This window comes from Cyprinodon variegatus, unplaced genomic scaffold, assembly GCF_000732505.1.
Source record: "Cyprinodon variegatus isolate N-32 unplaced genomic scaffold, C_variegatus-1.0 Scaffold459, whole genome shotgun sequence".
In the NCBI taxonomy this organism is placed as follows: Eukaryota; Metazoa; Chordata; class Actinopteri; order Cyprinodontiformes; family Cyprinodontidae; genus Cyprinodon; species Cyprinodon variegatus.
Window position 1 is genome coordinate 314,185 of NW_015150912.1, and position 9,743 is coordinate 323,927.

Sequence of the window (9,743 nt, forward strand, 5' to 3'; positions counted from 1 at the left end):
TGGATTAATAAAACACAAACTAAGACGGAGTGTGATGTGGAAGAAAAAGGGTACAATTTTTATCAAAATATTTACCAAACAAAATAAATTGTGGCATTTGGGTTTTCATTTAGCCCTGCTTTACTCTGACGACTATTGAAAAAATCCAGTGCAACCAAAAGTCTTTCAGTGTCACCAGATTACTAAACAGAGTTAATGTAAATGTAAAATTAGAACACAAAATGAAGAACAAAAAGATAAAGAAGCCTTTTCTAGTAAAACAAAATAGTTTGATGTTGTGAAGAGACAAAATATAACAAAAAAAATTTAAATTAGGGAAAAATTTTGGAGTGCATTAAAAATAGGACATTTTAAAATAATTTCTGGATTCTCTCTGAACATTTCTATGCCAGTAGAAGCAAAGAACTTGAAATGTTTTAGTCCAAGAAAGAAGAAAACCTTAAGGCGGAGGTCGACTTGGCTGGGAACAAGACATTTGTCAGGTCCACGGCAAACACTGCAGCCGGCTGCTGCTTTCAGACCATCTTTGCTCTCTCTGCTTTTAAACAGGATTGAACTCTCCTCACCTTTTGTGACCCTCAGCTGTATATGTGGTTGTTCCTAGCAACCATGATGTTCCCGTCTGTACGAGCTGAAAGGGCACACTCATTTAAATTGAACAATTTGCTACTGGAGAAACATGATTCCTTATGTAATTAATTAATCAAATGATGCTCATGCTCTTTATGCACTGGGTGACTTTTTTTTTTCTTTTATTGTTACAGTAAGTGTCTCTGCTGAAAGTCAATGCAAATCTTTGCAGACATTTCCTCCACCTACAAAGGCTTTTCTTTTGTTTCTTCTCTCAAGCGTTTCACTTGTTCATCACCCAATAATTTTACCAAAAACACATAGAGTACCGATGCTGTCCCCACATAACAGTTGAATACCAAACAGAGAATTCCGGAGCTAAGCTTTTAAATCCCTGCATCATTGCAGCACACAAACGCAATTCTGTTTGCTTAGCCACTTCTCTGTGTGTGTCAGGGGACAGCTCTCCCATGAGACAAAAAAAAGTGTCATAAATTTGCACCTGTACTCTTCTGCAACTGAAATGACAGAATACCAAAGAAGAATCAACCGTTTTTCAGCATTACCCAATGTCATGGGTTTGTAAGAAAGAAAAGCCTCACAGGTTGTATTACTGAGCAGGGTGGCCCTAAAAGAAACCATAGCCTCATGGCATACAGTGTGCTTTCAGCCACTCACTCTATCACATGAAACACTAAGAACCTGACTGAAATGCTGTTAAGCTCCAGGGGTATGCATCTTCCACCGAGGAATGCACTTACCAAAATGCCTGAGACACAACTGATTCAAGAGAATAAAAGCAGTGAATCACTGTTGTGTTAGTGCTGAATAATCTGTTTCCTCTTTGGCTGCTCATTTACAAACATGGTTTTAGAACGCACAAGCAGTATAACCCAAAAAGTTTGGACAAGTGCCGATAGATAGTCAACTTCTCCAAGCAACAAAGGGTTACATAGTGCTGCCCCAACCTGTTGCTGCCCGACGCTAGCCAGCTGTCCGCCACACTCTTCTTTCTCTATTTATTTCTTTTTCTTATAAGCACGGTGTAGTGCTTTTCAAATGGGCCCCTGCCTAGCTGAAGAGTGTGTTGATGTGCTGCATCTCAGCATGATGCTCCAGCTGCAATAAGGCAAACAAGGGAGCCTTAAAGAGTAGAGGGAGGGGATCTGAAAAGGTCAATAGTGTCCAGAAAAGAAATAGGGCCGAAGGCAGAATTCTCCACTAAATGTTTTAGTACTCTTTAGTTTGTTAGATTGTTTATGTTTCCCATTATTGGTTCTCCATCCATTCAGTTTGAGACTATGAATAATACTGAATAAAAGCCCTTTTGCTCCTAATTGTTTGGTTTAAAACAAAATATTGAAACATTGATTTTATTTGTACATTTACCTGCTAAAAGGAGAACTTTTATTTAAGCCTATATTAAAAATAAAACTTGATTTGAAAGATTGATTTCTCCATCAACTGGAGAGTTTCTTATTGCCAAATATTATTGGTATTTAGTAACGTTTTAGCTGTAGCTTAACAAAATAGAACTTTAATCCGAAGCAAGAATATTAATGTTAATAAATACGGTAAATGTCGGTTTGGTTTAAGCATAAATTATGCTTAAATGATTCAAAAAGACACTATTTTGTATTGCTTGGATGGCAGGCCACCCCTATTTATAGTAGAAGAAACCACATCTATTTTGGATTTAACTTTGGGGTCTCTGGGCAGCAGGAAGAGAAGAGCAGGATGGAGTGGATGAGGAATTATTTTCGGAAACTTTCTTAAAGCCAGTGTTCTACTTTAGACAAATGAGGAAGAGAAGAGAAAGGAAAATGTGTGTTAAACACAACTGCAATATGCAATGTAATATTTAACAATTACATCACCATCTCAACATTTTCCAGTATCATGAGCCCTTGTGTTACCACTATAATGAAATAGTGCTGCGCACTGCAGCTGGCTGATATTTGATTAGCAGCTTCTGATTCTGCTCTAAAGGTTCAGTTCATTTTCTGGAGAGTTTAGAGTGCATTTAATCACTACTTGTTTAACATATAAAAATGTCATCTGATCATACTTGAAGAAGATTACTTTACTCTAAATAGGGATTCTCCAAAAGCACAATTTGGGATTTTCTTAAAACGAGATTTGTGAAACAAACAAACCGTATTTTCTGCACCTTTCTGGTTGTGTTCGAAGCAGCATTATTTATTAGAAGCATTAAAACTACAAAAAAGAAGGAGCATATTTGGGCTCCCTTGTCTATTATGCATACCAATCACCCCCACTGCAATGCAAACACCTTAAGCAATTACTTGTTGACAACACATTACACGTCATATAATATCGTATCAAACAATAACACTGACCTCTGACCATATACCAAACGTGCATATATTCAACTTTCCTCTCAAAAAGAAAATAAAAATGGGAATTTTCAAGAACACATCTGCCACTCAGTGGCCCAAATGAATCCATGTGCATGTTTCTGCAAAATTAACATATGATTCGATTATGAAATCCAGCAAAAATATTTGCTGGGTTATTAAAGATTACATCATTATCTACTAATAATGAGTAGACTAAAGACTAAATAATGAACTGCCCACTCCCACGTGGATTGATTTTCTTAACCTCTTACACCCTAAGGGGGTATAAAAAAATTTCTGCCTGACAAAAACACACAAAAGTAATTAACTTATAGCCTCAAAGCTATTAGATTTAAGAAGAAACTTTTGGTACGTCTGTAAAGGTAAGATGTCATAGAATGGTTTTCTGGTGTCAGCACCATTGTAGCTTTGACCCTGCCTGAAATATTAGGGACAAAATACAAAATATTTTGCATTTTTTGAACCTCGCCAAAATTTTCTTTGAAATAAACATTGCAAAACACTACCAAAATATTATTTATAGCACAAAAAAATAGTACAGACTTTTAAATCTAAATGTTGTGTAAAAATATACCAAATTTGGACTCAATCAGATGAATCATATTTATTTTAGAATGTTATTAGTGAGAAATTTCTTAGGCGGAGAGGCCATTTTGGCACATTTATCCATAAATGTCACCAAACTGTGCCAAATATGCTTTTTACATCAATACTGGGGGTTTGGCAAAATTACGAGGTCACGTAGCAGCTGGACCCGCCGGTGGGTCCGTAGGGTTCTAGGGGTTAAAATGCCCACACAGATGATAATCCTCAATTATTTTTTTTCTCTAATATGTAAAAACGTGAAAAATAAACAGTTCTTAAGCATTTGGACATGCGCTCTCAAAGCAGCGCTATATTAAACACATTAAACAGAGGAAAAGAGAAATTTGAGTATCTTCAGTAGGATTTAATTGTCGGGATTAAAATAAATGTGCGGTTTTGGATGAGAGCGCGCGGGCTCCGGAGTTAATTAAGGAGCAGTTAGGTTAATTGGCTCTGACTTACAGGTAGCTGCCGCTCGTCAGAATCAGGAAGATCTGCGGGTAGTAGACTGACAGCAGTACACTGCGCGACGAGAGGATGATCATGATGACATTGAGCGAATGGCCGCACTCGGACTGGATCAAGACGACTTCGATTCAAGTTGGCAATAAAGAAATCCTTTTATTTACTCCCGGTTTTTTATGTCCGCTCCAGAGAGGGTCGAATACAAAGAGAGATCTCGGTTCTACGCAGCTCCGAGCTCCCTGCAGGGCCGTGTGCGCGCCGGGGTTGGCTCTGACATCTCTCAGCAGCCGAGGGTCTTACACTCCACTGCGGGCTCTCCGAGCCGGAATGATGATGGTTGTAGGGATTCTGCGGGGCAGAAAAGTGCCTCTCTGCGCTCTCATGAGGATCGTGCCTGCCATTGGGCAGGAGGAGACACTGCTATCCGCCCACTTTGCCACGGCGGGACAATGGGGTGACACTGATCCGATCCTCGGGTGGATGTGAAGGAGTTTTCATTCATGACCACCCTCCATAACCACCGCCGCCGCTCCTACCCTAAACCCATCTAGCCATAAATAAACAAACAGAGATGAAGGCTGCAGGAGCTTCAAAGTCTGAGCGCACACTTTCCTGAAAAGACCTGAAATTCAACAAGTCGGCACCATATTAAATGATACCTCTGCGCATTTTAGGATAGACAATAAAATCTTATCTCTGGAATTCACATTGAAGCCCAAATAAATCACTATGCTGCCTTTACTGCTAATATAGGAAAGGTTTTCTTTTCTTATATGAGGAAAACATAGCCGTCTAGATTTGGTTATATTATATTATAACAACCTATACATTTTGAAACTCCACTTTTGTAAAAAATTGTCCAGATTATCAAACAATCAAATGAGCAAAGGAAAAGACAACTAACTACACTAAAATGTACCAATTTGAAAAGATTTAATTTAAAGTCTTTGTTACGCAAACTGTTTAAATAAAGTTAAGAAAATTTGTTAAATTTTAATTATTTAAGCTAAACATACTTTGTTTAGATCATTTGAGTTATTCATAATCATGTATCAAACTTTATATCTATATTTGTAAATGTATATTTTATCAATGAAGTATAAAACAGCTGAAAAATCAACTGTTCATAGAACAAAAAAGAATCGTTTTTAAAATGTTTTGATCAGTCTTCCTTAATATAGATTTAAATCCCTCTAAACAGATCAAATCTTAAAAAAATTTAATCAATACAGATAAAAAGGTGTCAGCAGCTTTTTAGCTCAGGCAACACATTTTAATTTAGATTTAAGGTATTGTCTTGACTAAAAGTCAATAATGTTGAAGTTGCAGTTTAGTCAGTTTTCATTTAAATTGTAATCAGCAAGTCTAAGACATTTTTTTTTTTTTTTTATAATTTTTTGCTAGATTTCCCAAATAAATTTTTTCAAAGGTAAAACATTCTCTCTGCTCTTTCTTTCGTTTCCCATCTCAGCAATTCCCAAATGCAATGGGTTGAATGGAGAGAGTTCATTTCATTGCTCTGTACATGTGACAGTGTAATGACAATAGAAAAGCTGTAGTATTTCACTATTGGAGTCAAATAAATAAATATACATTTCATTTGCATTAGCTTGTGAACACCTAGAATGAACCCACACAAGATTCTAAGAGGGATTGAGACATTGTTTTGCACATGGGCGGTTATAGACAAGAGGCTAATAGGGGCCAGTGCCCCTTTTGAACTGGTCATGACCCCTGTACTAAAGACACAATACCATATGCATTTCTTATGATTATATGAACTGGTCCAGGAACAGCAACTGATTAGTCCCTTGGACCAATTTATTAATTCACCTTCACAGTTTTACTTTCATAATGAATTAAAAATAAGAGACTAAATTAGATTCATCTTCCTTTGATTTATGTTTTATTTGTTAAAACAGAGAAAGAAGAAAATGGTGATTTATCTGAAGAAATAGCACTAATTAGCACCAATAAACATGCCCAGAAGGAATCAGCTGAGATATTTGTTGTGATAAAGTGTATTCATAAACTCTCATTATTAATGGTAATTTGGTGTAGGAAAAATGCTTATTCATAGTTTCTGTCAATCTCTCTTTATTACTAGATTTGAAAGAAAACCAAACAAATTTAAAACATTTGACATTTTCATAAAACTACAAGAATTTTTAAATTTAGGGATAAAATGCAAGGAAAATAGTAATAAACTTCTATGCTACATGTCAACCTTTTCCTTGACGGATGCCGAGCTGTGTCATTTATCTGCAATGACCGTCTTTCCATTACGCTAGCAGGTTTGGACTAAGCAATACCTCTATTAATAAACTAGTAATGGACGGATAAAGACATATTTAATTTATTTAAAGAATGCAGCACTTTAAACTTCTTCCCTCACTGCCAAAGCCAAGCTGCCAACTGCTAAAAATTCCACAGGATTAAGAAAATAATTCCCTGAGCGGGATACAAATTTTGATCATGTTTCCTAATGTTTACATGGTAGATAGACTGTTTTCCTTTTGTATTGGACACTGTTTACAAAACAAGAAAGCTCATGTTAAACTAAACCAACAATTTTAGTTGAGTTTGTTTCAAAATATTTAATAGAATGTGTCACCAAAATTCATTTTTTATTTTAAAATTTTATTACCTTTAATACTTTTCCAATAGAATTATTATTATTACATTTATATTTATCTTGGTCATATGTGATCGTAGCATTGTAGAACACCCTTTTTAATGCAAGACATTCTAAATAACAATTACATCATATTTAAGTTGATATTTTTATAACAACACCTGGCCTCTAAATCCGTTATTGCTTGATTTAAATAGATCTTTGCACAGAAATAAATTAAGGATAATTTTGTCACAGACGCTTTCTTTGTTTCCTTTGGTATCACAACTCTTACTCATCATTTGCTGCCTCTGAGGTATTGTGCGCGAGGAGAATATCCTTAAACTTTGTTTTTTTTTTCAATTTCATTTTGTTTTCTTTTTTACAAAACGTTAAAGGACAGATGGCGTAAACCTTAGGATTATTGAACCTGGAAATGTGCATGTTTTGCCTCCTAGTGGAGGTACTGTCATGTTGTAGCTCTAGTTAGGCTTGGAGTATCCAGATGGTGGACAGCCCACACTGATGTCTGTGTTGCACGGCAATACCTATTGTTTATCTTTTTAAAAGGTTTTAAAAGGTAAATGCACCATCTGATGGGGGTCCTAAAATAATAATATTTAAACTTTATAGATCTCACATTGGAAAAATGTATCTCTGCATTGAACCCATCCCTTGGGGAGCAGCGGGCTGCCATCATGGGGAGCCCAGGGAGCAATCGTGGGTTAAGGGTCTTGCTAAAGACCCAGAGTGGCAGTCTGTGGGACTTGGGCTCAAAATCAGAACCTCAGGAATTTCAAGCTCTATGCCATAACCACTAGGTCGCCACTGCCCCTTAAGAATCTGAAATAAATATAATCCACTGTAATACAAGGCATAATCAAAGGTAATGATATAATGGATGTTCTATGGTGATAAGCTATAGTGTATTGGGATAGATACTCAAACATAATAGATGAACAAATATTTAATTAATAGAAGCTCACTATGTCATGTCTTTACCATGGTGCTGCAACCTCCTAGTGGGTCCCAGAGGTACTGCAGACGGGGTCATGAACTTTCTCAGAGAACCCTGAAGCCCAGAGGGCCCAGCAAGCCCAGGCCAGGCTTAGATATGTAATTACCTATACAGCCACAAAATGTTTGCATTATAAAACCTGATAACTGTGGAGTTATTCTTGGTTTTTCCTTTTTTGTTGTTGTTTTATTTTATCAGGTGGAAATCAGTTCTAAAACCCTGTGTGCTTGACAGGTTAAATCTCTATCATTGATTTTTTTCTCTGCCAGCTGTATACCCTCAGGGGCATAAATGTCAAGATGGACTTTGCTCTATCTCGTCATTAATCTGGGGGTCCCGAAAGTGAAAAATGTTAAAGACCTCTGATTTAAACTGTTATGCACATATATCAGTTTGGCCAAAGGGAGCGTGTTGGCCACTGACTGCCCCCTTTTGCTACTCCCCTGTGCTACTTGTGATAACAGCAGAAAAAGGAGTAAGTTGGGGCTTTTTGGAAAGAAATTCCTCCAAATACCCTTCAAATATATAGCCAGATAGGAGCCTACTAACAATCTTGGCATAACACACCATAACCAAAAGACATAACAAGATTTGATTTCAGTTTTTAATATCCTTTTGATTAATATGTGGAGGGGGGTCAAGTGAGCGAGTGGCTTGCTGTCAAAGTTAAAATGATCTTTAGTAAAAATAAATAAGAACACAGGGTTACTTTTAAAAAAATCTTATTCCATAAAAGATAAAAAAACAAAACATATTAGGTTTTTTGGGGGATTCAAATATCTCCACCAATCCCTGCATGCTGCTGCTTTAGTCACTGTTTATTAGGTCCTCGCTGTTAGGCCCGATTTATTTGGTATCTGGTTTTGTAAAAGTGACACCTGTATTTTTGTAATTTTTAAGCAGAAAGCTTTGAAACATTTATTTTGGATGAACAGATGGCGAACTTAAATTGTGTCTTAAGGTTCTGACAGAATTTGTATGCTGAAATATGTATCCACTGTAACACAACCCCAAAGTAACATACAGATTATGATTTAAGTTTCAATGGGTGTTAAAGAGAACTTTGCAGATTGTTAAGGCCTTTACATGCCTAGTGCCCCAATTTTAACTAAAACTCACACAGAATATGTAGTTATATGGTAAATGCATCGTCCATTAAGCCACTGTGAATACCCACTTGTGCATGCTGGGTCGACGTGGGATGTAGAAGAACAAGGAAAAGTTTATGTTTCTCAATTTGCAGAGTTAAATTGTGGTACAAACTAAATGAGAACCTAAAGCAATGCCCAAACATATTCCTTTTCAAAAAATTTACAAAGAAATTATTTTCAAAAGGTATAGAGAAGCATTGTAGAAAGTTTTGTTTGTGTTTTTTGTTTTGTTTATTTGTATGAAGGTATATGTGTATACATATTTATGTATGTATATGTGTAGGTAGGTATGTATTTATATGGATATATATAGCAACAAAATTATAAATATTGTAAATTGAAGCAATACAAGAATTAAAGGGGTAGGAGCACATAAGTTTTACTTCTTCCTACTCCTTTTCGCACATGTAATAGAGGTATATTAACTCAGGAAAGAAGGGTACCTTGTTTGTTGTTTCTCTCTCCAATGTTTTTAAACATTGTTTTATTGTTTTTTTGTTTTTCTCTTGCATGTTTGAAAACAAAGAATCCAATCCAATCCAAAGTTGGGCTAGAGTCTCTCCAGTAGTCATTGGGGAAGGACAGAAGAGCCTCTCAACGGTCAGAAATAAATCAGGACTACACAGACACAAACGAGTAACACCTATACATTAATGCACTCACATTTCATGACAAAATTAGAGCAACCAGTAAAGTAAATCTGTTTATGGTTAAGCGCCCAAACCTATGATGGTGTTAACCTTGGCACCAGAAACTGACAATAATGAGTTCTTTATAAAAAAAAAAAATATAAACGCTACTACTGAATGGCAATGACATTACCATTCAATGGCCATGCAGTGTTTTCTATTTTCAACAAATCTGTCATGTTTGCAATTTAGCAGAAACCGATTAACAAATGCTTGTAAGAAAAAAAGCTCACTAAAAATACATACATACATTACTGAGCATGAACCATC

The 9,743-nt window shown here is 36.2% G+C and overlaps 1 protein-coding gene across 3 annotated transcripts in view; it reads right to left on the bottom strand.

Annotated features, from left to right (window-relative positions):
• LOC107094046 (protein Wnt-7b) overlaps positions 1 to 9,743 on the bottom strand; it is a 54,042-nt gene that overhangs the window by 41,832 nt on the left and 2,467 nt on the right. Inside the window, exon 1 of one of the 3 annotated variants that reach the window (XM_015389448.1) lies at positions 3,999 to 4,391. The exons of 1 other annotated variant lie outside the window; for it this stretch is intronic. Coding sequence is in view for 1 of the 2 variants with exons in the window: in XM_015389446.1 (XP_015244932.1) it covers positions 3,999 to 4,081 (83 nt within the window). In the remaining variant the exon portion in view is untranslated. Of the gene's footprint in view, positions 1 to 3,998; positions 4,392 to 9,743 lie in introns of those variants that run through there. One more of the 3 variants, XM_015389446.1, reaches the window with a different exon arrangement.